The following is a 21,371-nucleotide window of genomic DNA, read 5'->3' as shown; positions in this document are numbered from 1 at the left end:
CATGGTGCAGTCTCCATGGAAACAGCTGATGGTGATGTCACCCGACTCTCGGATCACTGTCATAATACCATTTTTTGTTCCTTCTTTAAGTAAACAGGTGTATTATTCATATGTGCCTTTGTGCTTCTTAAAGGATCCCTTTCTTCGTCACACGGTTTTGGATAAATACATAAATAATGATGTTAGAAAACCCAACAATGAAAAATGAAAGGGCAGCACCAACGGTTGACATGATAATTATTATGTTGTGCACATAATGTTTTGCTCGCCTTGAACACGGGTCTAAATTCAAAGGCAGGTTTTAGGATGACTTACTCACCAAAGGCGTGGGAGACTTTTCCACGTCCAAAATCAGCTTCCCTATGTTTCCTCTGTCATGGATTCTCTGCATGGCTTCCTTCACCTACAGATTAACAAGAGCAACATATCACACACACAAACACACAAAACTTCATTAAGTCAAACAAATCAATAAGTGATGCATAAGCTCCATATTGCCTCGTGTCATGCATGTAGTGTCAAAGACAATACTAAAGGGGGCAGCAAAGACACAAACAGCACAACCAATGCACTTCACCAATTCATTTGGTCAGAACTATTTACGCAACTCATTCCAAATCCTCAATGGTGTTTCTAACCTGCATAATTTTGTGTCTCAAGTGGAGTTCAAAAGGAACTTTCTATGAATAGGGACTATAGACCCTTCTTCCCCCAGTGTGTCATTGCGAGCTCAGTGAGGTTCAAAATAAGACTTTCAAGGAATAATAACCTAAATTTCTGTCTGTGCCTCACACACAGCTATTATATGACTTCTGAAAACTTATTGAAAAATAATACATTTTGTGGATGAATATTTATTCAGCTTTCAGATGATGTATACATCTCAATTTCATTTAAGTCCAGGGTCACATATTATGTAACATATGTTGACTTATTCAAAAATGTTCGTTGACATTAACATTGAGTGATAATATTTCAGACTGTGATATTTCAAAGTGATTTCTGTCATTTTGACAGATAAATACTGGATGTACCTGCTTTAGAAACATTTCAGTAAACACTGCTAATAAAGATTGGAAGTGAAACGAAGAGACAATTACATTTTAAAGCATCCATGTGAAAACAAGCCTGAAAAAAAGACATGAAGAGTTGGAGAGGAAAGAAGCTTAATACATTCCAGTGAGTTATTTGTGGGTTATATCGTAAAATTAAAGGGAGAGAAGACCAAAAACACAGAGTATATGTTTTCTTTTTTTAATACTGATACAGAAGAAAAAAAATTCTAATAATGAGGAGGAAAAGAATGCAGCGAATTGAAAAGAGCTCTTGCCATCTATTCTTGTTATTCCATGTCAATACCAAATGTAATGTTATCTGAAAACAGAACATGAAGGAACGTGTATAGCTCCTTTATTCAAACAGGCAGATAAGGATTGTTTGCAGTGCAACATGATTTGAAGTGATTTGTTTCAGTCTTTGTTCCTGGAGTGCCACCCAAAATCTAAAATGCAGTAGATTCATGAAATAAAATAAAAAGTAGATAGTGTTTAAATTCCAATTTGAAAAGTTGTGTATTGCTTTTCAGCCTTTATCCACACATTTCACTGCCAACAATAAAAACACAAATAGAAAAAGCAATGATACTTTATAGTTAATTGCCAAATGTCAAGATGAAGATGTGGCTACAAAAACAGAGAAAATGAGCTACTATCACATCATTAGTATGGTAGCTTTAATGAGCTTTAAGGATTAAGAGAGGTTAATTTCAGTTGTTTTAAAAAATTCCGATTTTAAAAAATTAATTACAAGGTGCAAGTTATTCACAGGACATCACAAGGCACACTACACAACCATACAGAATACACATGACAGTACTGCAAAACATGATTATCATGTAAGTGTTTATACTGTGCCCACAGGTTATGTGGAAGTGACTGGTAACTGAATGAATCAGTAAATGAATAAACATGACAGCTGCTAGTCAGGCAAAATGATGAAAGAGAAATAAATATCTTTATCACTTGATGGTAATAATCCTTGACGATTAAAAACAGTTTACTGCCATTTCAAATATGCTTTTCATCCACAGTCCCCTACACCAACCAGTGTCTTGGTCTATTGCACCCAAGAGTTTTATCATGATATCTTTCAAACCTGAAGGCATGTTTTGCGTAAAGCTGTTAAAAAACAAAAATTGACTTGTTTTCAATATTGTTGTAAACAAATAGCAATATTGCTAGCGTTTCATGTTCAAATTAGTACTGACAAAGATTGGTGTGCCACAAGTGTCTGTTCTAGGTCCATTATCATTAACGACAGAAGTCAACAGTCTCAGTTAGAGCATCATTTGTATTCATCAACACCTTTATATTGGTGATACAGCATCAAAAGAACCCAATTTTATGCTGATAATCTGAAGAAAAAACATGCCTTCTGTCTCAAACAATCATTATCCTGTCCGTCACTGTCAGCTGTACCAGCTGTCAGCCTGGCTATACTCATCAATCTTCTGACTCACTTTACTGTCAATTTGTTATCAAAACATCATAAGATTGTAGTTATTCCACTCATCTTATTACACTAGTCAAGTTTTTTTCTATGCTTTTGAAAGAAGTCACTTATGGTCACCAGGGCTTCATTTATTTGATGAAATACAGTAAAAATAGAAATATTGGCCTACAGTATACATATTAATATTGTGAAATATTATTAGAATTTAAAATAACTTTTCTATTTTAATATATGTTAAAATGGGAAAGCTGAATATTCATGAATCATGTGTCACGCGTCGTGTTTGTGTCAAATGAGATTCATTTAAAGTTGAACTTTAACCTAACAAAAATAAATTACACTAAAAATATTGAAAACAGAAAACAGTAGTAATATTTCACTCTACTTTTTTTAGTAGAGTAGAATAAATGCAGCCTTGGTATAAGGAGTATAAAAGTCTTGCTACTTTTGCACTTATTTCACAAGTATTACTTTTTAAATTAGTTTAAACCAAATGTTGTGTTGCATAAGACTTTTAAACATCAAAAAGAACCTTTTGCTTATTTTAAACTGCACATTATATAACTGTAAAAGGTACTTGTTAAGGCCTGCTAACTATTAAACTTCTGCATGTAACTTATCCCAAAACACCTCAGCTTTAAAGCAAAGGATGAAGGGTTTTAACTAGTGCTACTGCTGTTCTGTCCATTAGGTGAGTAATAAGTCTGCATACAGACATCATCCCATCCACCCTCTTTTCCAATAAAACATCAAGAGCCGTTTCTCCAGCAGTGCCCCTCAGAATCAGTATCCTTTCAACGGTATTGCAAATATGCAGAAGGTTTGATTGTGTGTGAATGAGTCACAGTGGCTATGCAGGATTGAAGGCGATAAAATGCATCGGTGGAAGACTGCCTCAATATATCCCCAGAGGCACATCCAGTCACCCAGGGGTTTCAGCACAAAACTAGTTTTCAAAGCCTCACAAATATTCATTTATACATCCAACTTTAAAATGCTCAAATCCCATGGCTCTAGGCCAAAAATGTCACGACCATTCAAGCTGTGAATTCTGAATGCAAATTGTCAAAAAGCATTTAAACCTTTTTGATTAATTAAGGCCTGGTGCAACACAGCACAGCACGGTTTGTCAGACTTTCTCATATTGATTCTAATATACTGTAGTTAGTTAAGTCAATATAAGGACACATAACCATGTCTCAAACATTGTGGGGAAGGAAAAAAGAACATTAATTATAATTTATTATATTATATTTATTGTAAACAATATGTACTATTTGCATAGTATATTAAATGAAAAAAAAAACATACAATTGTTTACCAAATATGCTGGAAACTGCTCCAAGTTCAACCATAAATGAAAATCCAAAAGATGATAAAAACATTACAATAATCACAAATATCCCACACGTCTCCAGTCCATCAACTAATTCCTGTGAAGTGAAAAGCTGTGTGTTTTTAACAAACAAATCCTTAATGAAGATTTTTTCTAACTTCAAACCACTGCTTCCATCTAAATATGAGTCCTCGATTCATAATACTGCTTTCCCCAGTGCAAAACATTTCTAAACAAATATGTGGATTTTGATGTGTGAAACCAACATGGATGGACTTTTACTAGAGGAAGCATTATTATGGATTATGGACTGATATTTTGGCCAGAAGCAATGGTATATAGGTGGACACATCATAAAAATCTGACATTTTCCATACTTCAGTCGGGTCCCTGGTGCATCCATCAACCCAGAAAACATGAAAAAGACAAGTCCCAGCCTCAGAACAGACAAGAGAGCAGTGGATTTATTGATTTATTTACTGTATATTATGCTGCTGCTACAAAGATCTAAAATAAACATGCAATAAACTGTATTTCCCAGCTGTTTACCTTCACAGACATGACTGACTGTTTTTATTACTTATAAAAACTAATTTTAACTTTGTTTATTTGACAGTTAAAGTGCAATAAGACATGAAAGAGAACTTTGTTTGATACTCACATGCTGTGTGTGACAGTGGCTTTCCGTGCACGTGCTTTGGATGTGTGCACTCAAAAAAACGTGTATCAGAAGTTTAAACTAATTTGGTTTAAAATGCATGATTTCAACATAAATAGAAATGATAATCAAAACCAAACCGATGTTTTTAGCAGAGATATGAGCTAAAAGGGGGGCTGGAAGCATCGGGAATGGTCCTCCCCGATCTGTACCCTGAAATTGTTCATTATCACGAGGACAAAAGGTGATCTCAGATCAGCCTACAATGAGCTCAGGTTGGCACAGGCTTTCACCCTCTGGAATTCCCCTCCCACACACTGAAGTCACGGGAGTCTGAGCACCCAGTGCTGAAACCACTTCCCTCGCTCTCTAATAATACTGAAATAATGCACCTTATCAAGAGTCACTGCACTGGGGTGCAAAGACAGTGCCAATCCTACGACTGATTGGTTAACTATTAAATATGAATATCATTAAGGTTTTTGAAATCCACTGTTAAATTAAGTTTAAGCAGTAAAACCATTTCTAAGCTTTGTTAATATAACTGAGGAGTCATAGGACAGCACATGCTGCCACTATGAAACCGCTCTGAACTTTTTTATTCTCAAGCATGAGCCACGGAGTGACCTTACATTAGTGTGTTCCCTGGTCTTATGTGCCAGTTTGAGCCTGGTGCCGCCACAGCTTGTGAGGACTATTAGTCTCCTGTCAGACACATCAGAGCACATGCAGTCTCTGAATTTATCAGGCTCTGGCCAGTCGTTCTGTTCAGCTGTTTGAATATAATGATCTGGGTTACTCTGTAACTTTAATTAAAGGGACGCTGCTCTCAGAAAAAAAAAAAAAAAAAAAATCAGTAAATATTATCTGTCTTTCCCATCACCTATTAAAATGCCATTTCAAATAGCCAAGCAGGGGTGTTCTGGATGGGTGCAAGAGCATTTCAATGCAGGAGTTGCTAGGATGCTCCTGATGGTTTCCATGTCATTGTTATGGGGTTGCTAAAGTGTTCTGGGTGGTTGCCAGTATAGAGCTGCCCCAGACTTAATATTATTCTAGTTGACTAGGCATTAGTTGATTAATCACATGTTTATATTTATTTAATTACTTATGCTGGGGAGGCCTATTCCACACTCAAGCGCACACACAAAGCTTGCCGCAAAGCACCAGGAACATGCTTCGATCGTGCCTATGATTGTGTCAGAAAATACTTGGGGATATTTGAATTATTTGTTATTGAACTAGTGTTTTCTGAGTCAGTGTTGACTGCAAAGATGAAGTCTACGACCATCTCTGCATAACAGTGGATGCAACTTTAGAAAGAAATGCAACTTTTATAAGAATCACATAATCAGAGAGTATTTAATGAAGACATTTCAAGCTTTCTATAGACAGGGATGCACATAAATGGTGCACAGATGCACGTTTGTAAAAAATGCACTGGGTAAATGAGTTCAGTCAACTCTTTTGTGTACCGACATGGCTGACAGCTGACAAAAGGTTAGTTCACCCAAAAATTCTGTCATTAGTTACTCACCCTCATGTCGTTCCAAACCATAAGATCATTGTTAATCTTCAAAACACAAGTTATTTTTGATTAAATCTGAGAGCTTTCTAAACCGCCATAGACAGCAACTCAACTACCACGTTCAAGGCCCAGAAAGAAAATCACTAAAATAGTCTATGTGACACCTGTAGTTCAACTTAAATGTTATGAAGATACAACAATGAGGGCATATTTTAAGTTGGATATGTGCCTAATAGTGCACATTTATCTAGGTTTACATTAGTACGATCTGCCATGTAAAATGAAGCATGCAACATTTCAGTTTTAAATGATTTCAGGTTGATGAATGATATTTGGATTCACTGGCCGATATACATCAATTATCACAAGGACCAAATGTTAATAGTCTGTCTGTCATTGACTCTGTTTTTTTTCTCCCTGCGACTGACTATTTTTGGCCTATTTTGTGACTAAACTTTGGTTGACAAAATCCCAATGTATACTTCGGCCGTTTGTGTTAGGTGTCGGTTTCGCATAGTTTCTGCGTGACATAATTTTCATCTTCAGAAGATCCCACACACATCTATACACATCCGTACACGTGCAGTCAGATTTTTGTGTCCGCGTCCAACAGCACAGGCGAATGTTAAGACAGAACGAGTCCACTCTGTGCATATATCGAACTCATTCACCCAGGCTCATCCGCAATTGAGTATACTTTTAAGTACTTTTAACTATACTTTGTGCAAGAATGTGTGTGAAAAAGGAATGTGGAAAAATAAGTATACCAAGGCTTTAAAGCGGTCACTGGATGCAATTGCACTTTAACTTAATTTAACTTTTATGTTGTTTGAATATAAATATATGTTGGCAGTATGTGTACACATATGATAAAAACCTAAATTCACTCCCGACATCTGAGCCGCTGAAGACGTAATGGATTACTTGTGTTTTTTTAATGGAATGTGCCCTGGTCTGCCTAAATGCGTCTATGTTTGCGCTATTCATTTGTGATCCAGCTTCACCAACTGAAGTATAAGGTTTTTTTATGAATCTTTGCAAATCGCCTTTCCTAATAATATGCTAGTTCGCAAGTTTCATGATGAATGTGGCTCAAGTTAAGAGTCTCTCAGAGAACGGCTCGGAAACCCCACAGAAGAGAGGGGCGGGGTCAACAGAGCTCATTAACATTTAAAAAGACATGCACCGAAACGGCTCGCTATGAACAAGAGTGTTGTTTTACACTACCATTGAAAATTTTAACCAAAGTATGTCCTAGACATTTCTTTAAGACCCTAAAGAATCATATCAACTTGTGGAAAATGGGCATCCGATGGCCCTTTTAAACCTCTTGCTCTTAGCTTGAACTGATTCTGAAGAGGTGTGTACATCAGCAGTTTTACAACGGGTTTGAATGTGACTTTTCAACAATTTATTGGAGTTTACAATCTGGTTTACTGTCTTATTTAACTTTATTATTACATGAATACTTGGGCACACCCCATTGAATAAGATTAGAGTGCCTTACTTCTTCTCCCAATGTAAATCAGAGAGTGCTCTTCTAAAATCAAATAGTGCTTTCAGTAGCACAGTACTGCCTGTCCTCAACCCATGAGATCAGCACAGAGGAACCTGTAGGCTTTCAAGGAGCCTGTGATTAGAAAGAAATTAAAGTGTGTATAGACTCCCCAACACCCAGAGGTCTGCTTTTAATCAGTTTATGGAGAGGTCCTCATCCCACTCCAACAAAACAAAGTTTGCACTGAGAGTTGCTACACTGTTATATGCAATACGAATATAAGTACTGCTAGCTGTGTAGAGTTATGTATAAAACGTTTTATAAGTCAATACAGTAAAATCATCATTCATGGATCTAAGTGCTTACTTTAAACATGTTGTTGTCACAGCACTATCCTAATGAAACAAGGTTCATAATATCAGTTTATATAATAAAGAGATATATTTTTATATTATTTTACTGCAAATTCCCCAGAATATGAAGGACATTTGAAATTGCTGGTACTGAAAAGGGACAGTCTACACAATACTATCCTGAACATTTCCTCTCTCAAACTGAAATCTCTATAAAAATAAATAAAATCCATTAAGACTCAATAATCCACTCAGATTCAGTCATTCAGCCATATAAAACCACTATTATTACACTTACTGAGAAAAAAACAGACCACAGAAGCAGTAAAAAGCTATTTGCTTCAAGTATGCACTTCAAGTACTGGGGTGTATTTTGAAACAGTCTGAGGGAGAAAATAGACAAGAAAGAAAAGAAAAATCACATGCTAATATTGTTTTGGGGACACTGGGGTATTTTTATATTGCATACTGTATTATGCTCCATGATGAGAGATTGTCACAAAATGAAGAACACAGCAGCATCAATAGTGTTGATGAATCCCCAAGGATTCTGCTTGATGGAAAATGAAAAGTTGCGATATTCTAGGCCGATATGGCTAGGAACTATACTCTCATTCTGGCGTAATAATCAAGGAACTTTACTGCTCTCAAGTCTCAAACCCAAAGAGATATTCTTTATAAAAATTAAGACTCATCCAAGCCTTCATAAAATGCTTTATTCAAACACGCACCAACAAATCGATATCACTGTGTGGAAAGATTTGCATAACACCGCCCAATATTTAGGCAAAGAAAGAAGGCATGACATTTATTCTCGCTTTAGTATTGTTGCCACTGCCGCAGTGTCATGGACAGGCTGTGTGTTTACAAATATGTTAAGGGACATAACATTTCCGTCACACACTTGAGGTATTCAGCCAATCACAGCGCATTAGATAGATGGCCAATCAGAGCACACCTCATTTTTCAGAACTATGAGCTTTGTAAAAATCAACGCTAGCAACATTAATGTACAGTATGTGGAAAATAATGTGTTTTTGAACCTTAAACCACATAGCATTACACCAAATACACAAAATACTGTTCTTTGTAGGAAAGTCATATGACCTCTTTAAGATTTTGACAAGGTTCTATAAATTATTAAATAAAATAAAAAAAACATTTTCTGACTAGTATTTCATATGCTTTACAGGGTTAATTAGATTTCCTTTTACACAAATCTCATGTTTTCAGAATTTTATGCCCCACTGGATGCAAATAAGACCCAGGTTAATCCAGCTGGTTAACCCAAATTACAAATTTACAGTAAACCCCAAGATTAATGAGAACCATGGATGAATTAAGGTTTAAACGGGATCCATGAAATGTGAAATCTACTTTAGTCCATGATAACTCAAGAATCCAGCTGTGGCCTTAAGCAGAGAACATCCTTTATCTGCTGTGAAGATGCTGTAATGTGCTTAACAACAAGCTGCTTTATATGTGTGGGTGGCTTAGTCTTAACAGTATGCAAAAACCGAACATTTTTGTGCTTGTTCAAACCGTGTACAAATGATTAAGTGCTTGTTTCTTGTTTTATGCATCATACTATACTCTCCTGAGCAAATGCTCACTTAGCCATGCAGAATGAGGAGCTAATTGGCCAAAGCCCATAGGCACAGACCAATTAAGCAAACGTCCAGCATGCCTGTCAAGCACCATGCTTCGAGATACAGCTCTGCCGTTCCGTTCCACAGGCCTCAGGTCAGTGCTGATCTGAACGTCATTGCATCTGACGCGAAGTGACTGCCAAGCCACTCTTCTGCCAGGTCACCAGACACCGGCTCAGAGCAGGCCCCTGGTTACCACGCAACAGTGCAATGTGCAGTGTGATTGAGACGAAAATGTCACAGAGTGGCTTCTTTGTTGGGCACTGCAGCCAATGAGGTGTGCTGCGGTCACTGACGTGAGACAGCACTACATGCTGAAGTAGAGCTCAAATGAGCATGAATGGAGCACTTTACGGCCAAATGTTCCCAAAGAAAACAAAAGCACTTGAGATGTGTGCACTAGGAAGAATGTCTCAATTAGTGTGATTACATGAGTAAATCTCACCAAACCTTTCAAAAACATGGATGGATCATATTTCAATCTCAAATCAAAAGAAAACGAAGTGTGGACCTCTTCAGTCATTTTAGATTAAAAAAAGCATTTTAGATTAAAAAAAGTCTGATTTGAAAAGCTTAAACAGTCTCATTTAAATAGTGCATTTTAATTGTATTTATTTTTTATTTTTTTTACTGCACCGGAAATGGTACAGACTTTGTTTCAATTGCTATGTAAAAAGGAAATAAATTAAAAAGAATTGTGGACATGATTCAAAAAGGCTAAAAAGTCTAAGAAATTAAAAGATGAGGGCTTGAAATAATTGATTAGGAAGAATGTCTTGATATGTGTCATTACATTGGCCAATCTCAAGCTTTCAAAAACATGGCTGGGTCATATTTCAGTCCCAAATTCAAAATTCTATTTTGCACTCAGTACATTCACGTTGTTTCCACACACATCCAGGATAATGTTCTGATTTGTCTTGTGTATGTTGCTGTGTTTAGTCAGTGTGCACAAATGTATCAGTTATATGAAGTTTTTATATCATTTGGTTCTTTGGTGTCCCTTTGGAGTCTCCCAAGACTCTCCCATCTAAATTTATCTTGAAATTAGCTTGCAGAAAATACAGTTTTGTGAGAATCACCCTACAATCTTTTGGTTTACTTCACTGGATATAGACTAAAAATGATAAAATTAACGTATTAAGCAAGATAAATTGTATATACTTAGTTTCAAGTTTGTGATTAATCACTAATCATTATTTTCTTTTTTATCTGGTGACAGCCCTAAAACAGTGTGTATATATATATATATATATATATATATATATATATATATATATATAATGTATTATTATTATTATTATTACATTGCTTTTTATATTATAAATGTATCTCTTTTTTCTTTTGATTTTGGGATGAACTCTCAACCAAATAAATCTTGATGAAGAGAGAAATCATCTAATATCATTATCTCAGGAGATTTAAAGGGGGGGGTGAAATGCTCGTTTTCACTCAATATCCTGTTAATCTTGAGTACCTATAGAGAAGTGAAGTGAAAGTGAAGTGACATTCAGCCAAGTATGGTGACCCATACTCAGAATTTGTGCTCTGCATTTAACCCATCCGAAATGCACACACACAGAGCAGTGAACACACACACACACACACACACACACACACTGTGAGCACACACCCGGAGCAGTGGGCAGCCATGAATGCTGCGGCGCCCGGGGAGCAGTTGGGGGTTCGATGCCTTGCTCAAGGGCACCTAAGTCATGGTATTGAAGGTGGAGAGAGAACTGTACATGCACTGCCCCCACCCACAATTCCGTCCGGCCCGAGACTAGAACTCACAACCCTTCGATTGGGAGTCCGAGTCTCTAACCATTAGGCCACGACTTCCCCAGAAGAGATGGCTTGACCCCGACGTGTACTATAGAGTAGTACTGCATCCTTCATAACTCCAAAAAGTCTTTAGTTTTATTATATTCATAAGAGAAAGATAGTCTGTACCGATTTTTCCCGGAAAAACGACCGGCTGGAGGCGTGACGTGTGGGCGGAGCTAAAGAATCACGAGCGCCAGTAGGCTTTTGCGTTGAGAGCGTTTGGAAGCTGAGGAAAAAAACCAACCAAAACAAACCATGGCTAACAGTCAGATTCAGCGTATATTTATGATCCAGAATCAGATCCAGAGGCTGAAATTTAACAAGAGCAGCATCAGCAACAACTTCTCTATGTGGTATGTACTGAAGCTGTATATATTTGCTTAGCGGTTTTGGAAAATGACTAAGTTCCACTTTGTCGTCTTTTTTTTTTTTTTTTTTTTTTTAAGCTGTACATGTGGAAAGTGCAGTTTGATAACAACATCTCATGGTGTTTACTTGATGTGCTTACGCGCCGATAGCTAAGTTAATAACACAGAGATATTTGAAGCAGTTTTACTCACCTCATGTGGTTCCAACACACGATCGTGACCCTTTTACGTTGGGACTGCATTATCCTTAAGAAATAAACGATGTGCAAATCCGGCGTCAAACTGGGCCTTGTTTGTAAAACAAGCATCTTCGAAATGCAGGGAACAAACACAAACACTTGCACAACTCCGTTGATGCTCTGTAAAAATAAACTCCATCCACTGGTCCCTTAATGCTGTTTCTCTTTTGGTAATCTGTGCAGGGTTGTCTTGCCCTGGCAACCAAAAACACACTCCTTTTGTGACATTTCGCGACGCTCTCGCTCTGATCAGTGAATGCCTGTGCTCTCTCATTGCTCTGCTATACGGGAGCACGCGCTCTTCCGGCAGAAGTGCCCTCAGGACCCATATAAGGAAATTCCGCTCCATCTAACGTCACACAGAGCCGTACTCGAAAAAAACTTTCCGAAACTTGTGACAAACCGGAAGGAGTATTTTTGGAACAGAAATACTCCTTCAAACGTACAACTTAATTTTTGAAACTTTGTCCATGTTTAGCATGGGAATCCAACTCTTTAACAGTGTAAAAAACTCAGTATGCATGAAATAGCATTTCACCCCCCCTTTAAAGAAACATGAAACACAGGCACAAATACCTGGGCCTTGTCAGCTGAATAATTTGTCAGAAAAACTCAATAAAAATGTAATATCGGCCATGTAAGAGCTCTGAACGTTTTGAATGTTCGATTTCTCATGAAAGCCATCTTCATATCATGCCGAAGGGGAGCCAGCAGTTTGAACTGTAAACAGGTAATGAGATTCTGCTCCCTCCTGCTGCGCGCTGACAACATTACGGTCTGCCGAACAAGCATCAGGCCCATTCAGACGGAGGACACGTGCCCCCTCACATTTTTTACAGCCAATAGATTTTAAATGTAAAAATGTAAAAGCTGCTGCCTTCCATAAAATGAACTCCCACAGGTGCCTCTTTTAAAAAAGATAAGTGTAAGATGCTCGTGGTTTGCCATCTGTGCTCATCCACAGGTCACTTATTTGCTGCCTCTCTATTCTTCTCCTTTTCTCATTATAATGCAGTTTCTTTCCCTCCTCCTCCTGCCTCATTTTCATTCCCACCGCTTCTTTTCATTCGTTTTGTCTCCTTCCATCCTTTTCTCTCGTTATCAAGTGGGTAGTGTCAGTCTGTGATTAGAGCCACACATGTTGTGTCTTTTGTGTTGGATCTAATCACCTGACACAGGCTGACAAGGATCTAACTGCTCTACAATCACCCATCTCGAGCTTTAAAGAGGCCATCTGTACTGCCTAAAGCACAGGACATGCAGTAAAAGCTTGAGCAAAGTGCTATAATTCAACAGAGAACATTTTCAATAAACCCAAAGGCTCTTGTCGTTTTGTGGCAAGAGTGCTGTTAAGAGAGAGAAGAACTGTGGCGACAGAAGCCAAAGTAAATCAATAATTCATGACAACATAATGTTCTTTGTATAAATAAAGATTACAAAGGCATAAACTAGTTTAAAGAAATGGTTCACTCAAAAATGTACATTTTCTTAAAATGTACTCACCCTCATGCCATCCAACATTATTTCTTCATCAACTTGGAGAAATGTAGCATTAAATCACTTGCTCGCCAAAGAATGCCTTGCAGTGAATGGGTGCCGTCAAACAGCTGATAAAAACATCACAATAATCCACTCCAGTCCGTCAATTAACATCTTCTGTAGCAAAAAAGCTAAACAACATAACAGTGAATTAATGTTGACAGAATTTTCATTTTTGGGTGAACTATGTTTTAACTTCAAATCTGCTAATTACGAGTTATTTATACCATATTTTTGATATCTCCAGTGAAAAAGTCATCTAATCTGAATCAGTAGAGAAATATGCAGGAAAAAAAAAAAACTCCATTTACAAGTGAAAACTAATCCAAAACAGTTCTAAACAAATATTTTGGTGGATTTTAATGTGAGAGGACAAAAGGGGATGGACTATTTGGGAATTATTATGGTATGTTAGTCAGAAGTGACCGTTTGAAGTAAAAAAAAAAAAAATTGAAGGTTTTGCTTCTTACAAACAAGCACTAGTTGCAGATTACTGTAATGTTTATAACAGCAGTTTGGACTCTCATTCTGACGGCACCCATTCACCGTAGAGGATCCACTGGTGACAAAGTAATGAAATGCTAAATTTCTCCAAGAAAAAACTCATCTAAATCTTGGATGGTCTGAGGGTGAGAACATTTTTGGCAAATTTTAATTTGGTGGTGAACTATTTCTTTAAGTAAGATAGTGTTCATCTAATCAAAATCCCTCTAAACTCGACATACAGTACAGACCAAAAGTTTGGAAACATTACTATTTTTAATGTTTTTGAAAGAAGTTTCTTCTCCTCATCAAGCCTGCATTTATTTGATCAAAAATACAGGAAAAAAAGTAATATTGTGATATATTATTACAATTTAAAATAATTGTTTTTAAGTTTATTATACTTTAAATTATCATCTATTTCTATGATGCAAAGCTGAATTTTTAGGATCATCATCACATGATCCTTTAGAAATCATTCTAATATGATGATTCATTATCAAAGTTCAAAGGAAACAGTTCTGCTGCTTAATATTTTTTCAGAACATGTGAGACTTTTTTGGGATACTTTGATGAATAAAATTAAAAAAAAAAAAAAAAAAATCTTCTTTTTAAATAAAATCAATATTTTTATTCAGCAAGGATGTGTTAAATTGATAAAAAAAGTTATAGTAAAGAAAATATATTATAGACATTATTACAAAGTGCATTTTTAAAAGAATATATATTATTAGAATTTTTTTTTTTTAAATAAAAGCAGTTCTTTTTAACCTTTTATTCATCAAATATATTAGACAGCAGAACTGTTTCCAACACTCATAATAAATCAGAATATAAGAATGATTTCTAAATGATCATGTGATAGACTGATGTTACATGTGACACTGAAGGCTGGAGTAATGATGCTGAAAATTCAGCTTTGCATCACAGGAATAAATTATTATTATTAATGTATATTCAATTACAACTATTTCTTAGTAGTAATAAAGTAATAAAGAAATAATAATAATAAATATTTCACAATATTACAGTTTTTTCTGTTTTTTTTTTTTATCAAATAAATGCAGGCTTGATGAGCAGAAGAAACTTCTTTCAAAAACTTTAAAAATAGTAATGTTTCCAAACTTTTGGTCTGTACTGTACATTATTAAAAATAAAATGTACAAAAGGAGGTTTTCACAGTGATGCCATGGAAGAACAATTTTCAGTTTCCCATCGAACATTTCAGAGAACAGTTATTAAAAGAACCATTTTTTGAAAAAAAAAAATCATATTAGTGTTTTTTCCCCTCAGAATTGGACTTTATGATTTGCAATTGCGAGTTTATATCTCACAGTTCTGAGAGAGAAAAAAAAGAGAGAGAAACACTCACAATTAACTTTTTATATGTTGTTATTCACTGGCTGAAATGGGCTTCCATCCAGTTAGGGGAAAAAATTTATTTTGTCAGAAAAAGATTCTTCTTTTCATGTTTAAGGCTTACAGTTTAATGCTTTGAGCATCAATATTTTATGAAATGTAATGACATTGAGTAGCATGCCTTGCACAAATCCACATTCTCTGCATCTGCACCAGCTGGACATGCTAATGTTACCAGTTCACTGCTTTGAAGTCTTTCCAAAAGATCACAGCTGACAAACAGAATTACAGGTGTGTACTGCATAATGAGCTCTCGATTGTTTAGAATTAGCATTTAGAAGAACACGATTATTTCCCCATACTCGCATAAGCTCGAGACTACAAACAACTTCTTAATACATCTAAATTGATGTGGTAATCAAGAGTCTCTTTAAATTTGAAAATCTTACAAATTTGAACTTTCCTTTTCGAATTAATAACCCTTATGTGTATGCATTTATTTGAATTTCAATTCACTTTATTTGTTTGTCCTAAAATTTAATTCTGTTTAATCAGATTGTAAGTTTCGATTAAATTCTGGAGGGTGCCTGCTTGTTGGGTAGGCCTACTTATTTTGGACATAACCTTATGTTACTTTTCCATGTTTTTGTATTATGAAAGCAATATAATATAATACTATATTGTTGTATTGAAACCAAACCTGTGATATTCTGACTAAGAACGAATCAAGCTTGTGGTCATCTCTTATAAAACAGTCTTTCCTGAGCAGTCGTGGTGCAGCCTCTAGGCTCCAGCACAGCACTAAAAACATCTGTCAGTGATGCATTCTTGTGCTGACAGCCAGCAATTTCCCCACAAAAGCCAGGTAGGAAAACACAAGAACGAAATTTGATTATACACACAAAAAGACAACAAATGCAGTAATATCCACAAATTCAAGAGTCTGACACATGCTCTCGGTTGATGCAATCAATCAGTGTGATATAAACACTGCACTCCACCAGCTGCAGGGAAACATTGGTGGAAATGTGTGAAAGAGTTCAGTGAGAGAGTGAATCACAGTACACAGTACTGAGTCAGTACAGAGTACAGAGCCATGCAGATGACAGCTATTAAAGCTTACTGTATTATATGAGTTCAGCCTAGCATAACACAATTTCACATGAGGAACAGTATTGTTGTTCAAAATATGCTCTTGGCTGTGATTCAGCCACAAAAAAAAGCTAATTTGCAAGTACAATTTTACTGTGAATGTCGATGTTCAAGTATTATTTTGGATATTGTTCTTCTGCAGTCTAAAGTATTATTTCCTCTGATTTTAAATCTTATGTCTTTTTTATCTTTTATGCACTGTGCTATAACATGAATGACAGATGCTATCTGCAGATGTATTAAGAAAAATGTATTCACTAAAACTCAAGATTTATGCTTTCTGTTTTCATTTGATAAAAATAATGCAATGAATTAATCTCATTCCAAAGCAAGACGGACTTTATTTCTCTGTGGCGACTGACTTGATTTACTAACCAAAACCATATTTTTAATCAATAATCACTCCATGTGCTATCAACCAACGCTACGAGACTTCTGCAATGTGAATGAAGCATATCGCACACAGCTCTGTTAAACCCAGGCAGGTTTGGCTGCAGACTGTGCTGCTCTGTTGGGTTTCACAGAGGGAGGTCTGTCTGACCGCGTGGGAAGAACAGAACGACATAAACCAGCCCTAATCAAAGCAAAAAGATGCACCAGGGCCGGACTGCCCACCTGTCATCAGATGGTCTGAGGCAGCAGCTGACTGCAGGAACGGAGGTTGGCACGCGTCTTACTTTCAAAGTTCTTAAAAGCCAAGCTTTCAAAGGGCTTTAGGGAAATCAATTTTCAGGGATTTAGAGGAGGTAAATTTATTGCTTGACTGATGACAGAAATCTGAAGTGAAATCACACTGACAAGCCAAGCACAAAGAAAGTGAATCAAACTCTAAACATAAAAGGAGTCAATGTGTTAAATTGATAAATTAAATTAAAGGGGTCATTTGATGATTTTTTTAAAGATAATTATTTTGTGTATTTGGTGTAACGGAATATGTTGACATGCTTTAATGTTCAAAAAACACATTATTTTTCAAATACTGTATATTATTGTAGGTCCTCTATGCCCCATCTCTCTCAAACAAGTCATTTTCTACAAAGTTCCTCCTTCTGACAAGCGCAGTGTGCTCTGATTGGCCAACTGACCTAGTGCATTGTGATTGGCCGAACACCGCAAGCACTCGGTGGAAATGTAATGCCACTTTTTATCTTTCAAAATAAATGTAAAGACAGTTAATAATGTCCTTAGTTTTACCATCACTTTAAACCCGTAAGAGGAACAGAGTCACGTGACAGACACAGTGATGAAGCTCGTATGTGTTTGCAGTACACAAACCACGGACGGTTAAGACAGCTGACTCTGTGTACTTTGTATTGAGAAACGCGCGCAGACCTATGACACCAGAGTATTTGCCTAATCTTCCCAGCACTTTAGACCGTGGTGGAAATGCAGAAAGCAAAAAAAAAAAAAAGGTCCTGGTACAAATGTTCTGGGTAATTTTGGTGGAAACGCTGAATCTCTCTCTCTCTCTCTCTCTCTCTCTCTCTCTCTCTCTCTCTCTCTCTCTCACACACACATACACCCTCAATGCACAAAACTCCACATTTGAACATTCAATAGCAAATACTTCAACTAATAAAACAAACATTCAGCTGATTCAGAAGCGCCAGATTGTCGTAGCAAAGTCAGAATGACCTCCTCTCCTAGATTCACAAAACGGTCGTTCATAAAATGCGTTGCACTTCTGTTGTAAGTAATCTTAAAGATTCCTAAATGCATCTACTTTCTGAAGGCCAATAAAGTGCTTTTGCTTTCTCCTAGATACACACAGCATCTCCCTGACATGACTGCTTCAACACTAACCGTGTTACTGAAACCACGCCTGCTTTCTTTGCGTGAACATTTGGTCGGCATTACACAAATATTTCCACATATTGACGTAGACATGTGGGGGCGTGTTTAAACAAGGTATTTTAGGGAAGCGTGGCAGAGTCTTAACTCTGATAAAGAATATCTCTTTGGATTTGAGACTTTAGTCTTTGCAATTTTAGAGATCTTCTTAATGCACCAAGAGCTTGTAACTCTCCAAAGAGAAAGGATAATCGCATCATATGACCCCTTTAAAGTCAACACCGAGTCAACTCTGACTAAATTTCATCACATTAAAATGGAGAATGGGTAGTGAATGGAGAATATAGAGAGATCCTATCCTCTGCGAATTGCCATTCACAACCCACTACCCAAATGTCAATTTTTGTATCCGCCATTGGACCTTTAAGGCTTCTGTGTAAATGTGCTCTGTTATGATTGGGTAACTTCTTTGCATTAAAATGAGCACAAATTGTGATTTTCAGTTCTAAAAGTAAAATATGCATGAAGATACACTTCCAGTCAAAAGTTTGTAATATTTCTTATGTTACTGTCAGCTGTATTTATTTTAACACAGTAATATTTTAAAATACTTTTACAATTTAAAGAACTGTTTGCAATTTGAATATGACATAAATGAATATTACAAAATGTCAATTATTCCAAACATCGGACTGGTGGAGTACATGAGTATGATGTGTTTATACATTTCATAAGTTGGAAGAAAATTAGATTGCTTTTGAAAGCGCTGTCTCTTACCTCCTCGAGCGCCCATAAGGAATCAACAACAGGCTTGATCTTCTTTTGCTCGTAAAGGGACAGAAGTTTTTGCACCGCTGCTTTGACTTGGTTACACCCCCCCTGCTTGAAGAGGAGGTTCAGGAGCGAGAATCCGGCTATGACTTTATTCTCCTCATAGAGTTTGATAGGGTTCACCTTCTCAACCTGCCACCACTGTGAGATAAAGACCAGTGTTTTTAACAAAAAAAACTGACCACCAAAACTTCATTATGGTCCAACACGTAAGATGTTATGGAAAATATATATTTCTAACTCTACTCACAGATTTTGCAAAACTGAAGAAACTTTTCGTCTCTCCTGTCACCATGTTTGAGGAACCTGGAAATATGTTCACAAAGATATATTTTAATATTGTATATATTTTACAGAAGCCATTTTAAATGTGATATAAAAAAGGTTTGCACATGTGCTTTTTGTTGAGTATTATATTACTATTATATTATATTACCAACACTATTGGTTCAACCAGTCTATCAAGCTTTAACTTAACCAATGGCAGATTGGGAGTAAAAGGAAAACATGTTTAAAAACAATTATCAATTTTGTAGATGCAAGTGGCTCAGTAATTACCCATTCTATTTTTAATGCACACAGAATGTTAAGAGATACAAAGTAGAGTCTTGGCATATGAAGCAATAAATCATGGCACTATTACAGCAATGCCAAATGGCTCTCTTATTAATAAGCTCCATCCAGAATTATGTTGACTGATTCATTCATTTGGCAGCAATGTGTTCTTTAACCAAAATTTTACATTATCTCTGCTCTGTGGTGTCCCTCCTAATTAAATATTCCTAATGGACCAGAAAGCTAAGGGAATTGAAGTAATTAATGCTGCAGGCATTATCCTTTGTGAGAATTATGTGATTAACCTCAATTTGCTGTTGGCCACCTAGAATGTGACACCTTGTGACTGATTTTAAATAAGGGTCAAGAGGTCACACATGAACCTTTTGGATATTTCCTACTCATGGGGAATGACATCTTACTACATTTTTATCTCTTTCTCTACAATTCATTGCATGATGCAATCGTTCTGTCATCATTGGTCATGTCCACTTGTTGTGTACTTCATACTTTAAAAAAAATTATAATCATTTAAATACTGTTTTTGCAGATATTATAACATTGATGAAGTATAAGGTCACTTAAGTGTCCTTAAAGAGAGTACACAATGTTTCCTAACACACTTAAATATGCTTTGCTTTTAAAAATGCACTTTGCAATAATCTCAAATTAATGTCTAATTTGTAATAATGTCAAATTAAATGTACTTTAAATTCAATTTAAGTAATTGTTTTTAGAACCTGACCAATATGGGTTTTTTGAGGGCCAATGCCGATACCGATATTAGGACGCGTACGCTCCCTTCTACGGTGATCCGGAGAGACACAGAGGAGGTGAATTGTTGAAATAAGTTGTTATTTTTGTTTTCATCACATACAAAATAGTATTCTCGTCACTTCATAATGTTACGGATGAACCACTGATGGTAGATGGACTATTCTGACAATGTCTTTGATACTTTTCTGGACCTTGACCGTGTAATTTTCTTGGCAGTCAATGGGACCATCACAAACCTCCCGGTTTTCATCTAAAATATCTTAAATTGTGTTCCGAAGACGAAGCTTTAACATGTTTGGAATGACATGGGGGTAAGTGATTAATGACAAAATTTTCATTTGGGGGTGGAGTATCCCTTTAACGATGACATAATTTCAATTTTGAAATGTTTAATTAATTTCAGTTATATGTAAATGCTCTTCATCCGTTTATACCAACCATACAGGATGTACGTTCCCATGGGCTTGAGCAGAGTTAGGCCTTTTCCTGTGTTCTCTCCACACAAACAGTCCAGTACAATATCTACTCCATCTGGAGATATCCTGCAGGAGAAATGAGACATAGTTAACCATATTGCTGCTCTAGGTACTGGTAGCTTGCTTAAATCGGGGCCTCTGAAAATTTGGAATATTAATATTGCCCTGATATTGAATATTTTTCAGTGACTCAGCTGATAAGGAATGAGACGTATGTCTTTAGAAACATGGGCTCTAATGCATTCCTGACTTCATGGATCTTGGACCGCCTGCAAGGCTTAACCATTAGGAGGTCTTGTGATGCCTGGGTCCTGTCTATTGTGGGAGACCAACTTGAGACCAATTTAATTTTACTTTGCCCCTGATCCTGAGAGGAATGTGGAACCACAGAGAAGAAAAGAGTCCTAATCTCCTCTCGCAAACTCAATTTACATGAATTAC

The 21,371-nt window shown here is 36.4% G+C and overlaps 1 protein-coding gene across 1 annotated transcript in view; it reads right to left on the bottom strand.

Annotated features, from left to right (window-relative positions):
- Positions 1 to 21,371, bottom strand: part of LOC127961187 (synaptic vesicle membrane protein VAT-1 homolog-like) — a 29,663-nt gene that overhangs the window by 4,188 nt on the left and 4,104 nt on the right. The window contains exons 5-8 of the mRNA XM_052560178.1: positions 20,893 to 20,996; positions 19,373 to 19,428; positions 19,069 to 19,263; positions 320 to 403 (exon numbers count right to left, since the gene is read on the bottom strand). Coding sequence (XP_052416138.1) covers positions 320 to 403; positions 19,069 to 19,263; positions 19,373 to 19,428; positions 20,893 to 20,996 — 439 coding nt within the window. The remainder of the gene's footprint in view (positions 1 to 319; positions 404 to 19,068; positions 19,264 to 19,372; positions 19,429 to 20,892; positions 20,997 to 21,371) is intronic.

The sequence above is a fragment of the Carassius gibelio genome, chromosome B7, assembly GCF_023724105.1.
Source record: "Carassius gibelio isolate Cgi1373 ecotype wild population from Czech Republic chromosome B7, carGib1.2-hapl.c, whole genome shotgun sequence".
Lineage (NCBI taxonomy): Eukaryota > Metazoa > Chordata > Actinopteri > Cypriniformes > Cyprinidae > Carassius > Carassius gibelio.
The sequence above is the reverse complement of the archived record's forward strand: the minus strand, read 5'-3'. Positions and strand labels throughout refer to the sequence as shown.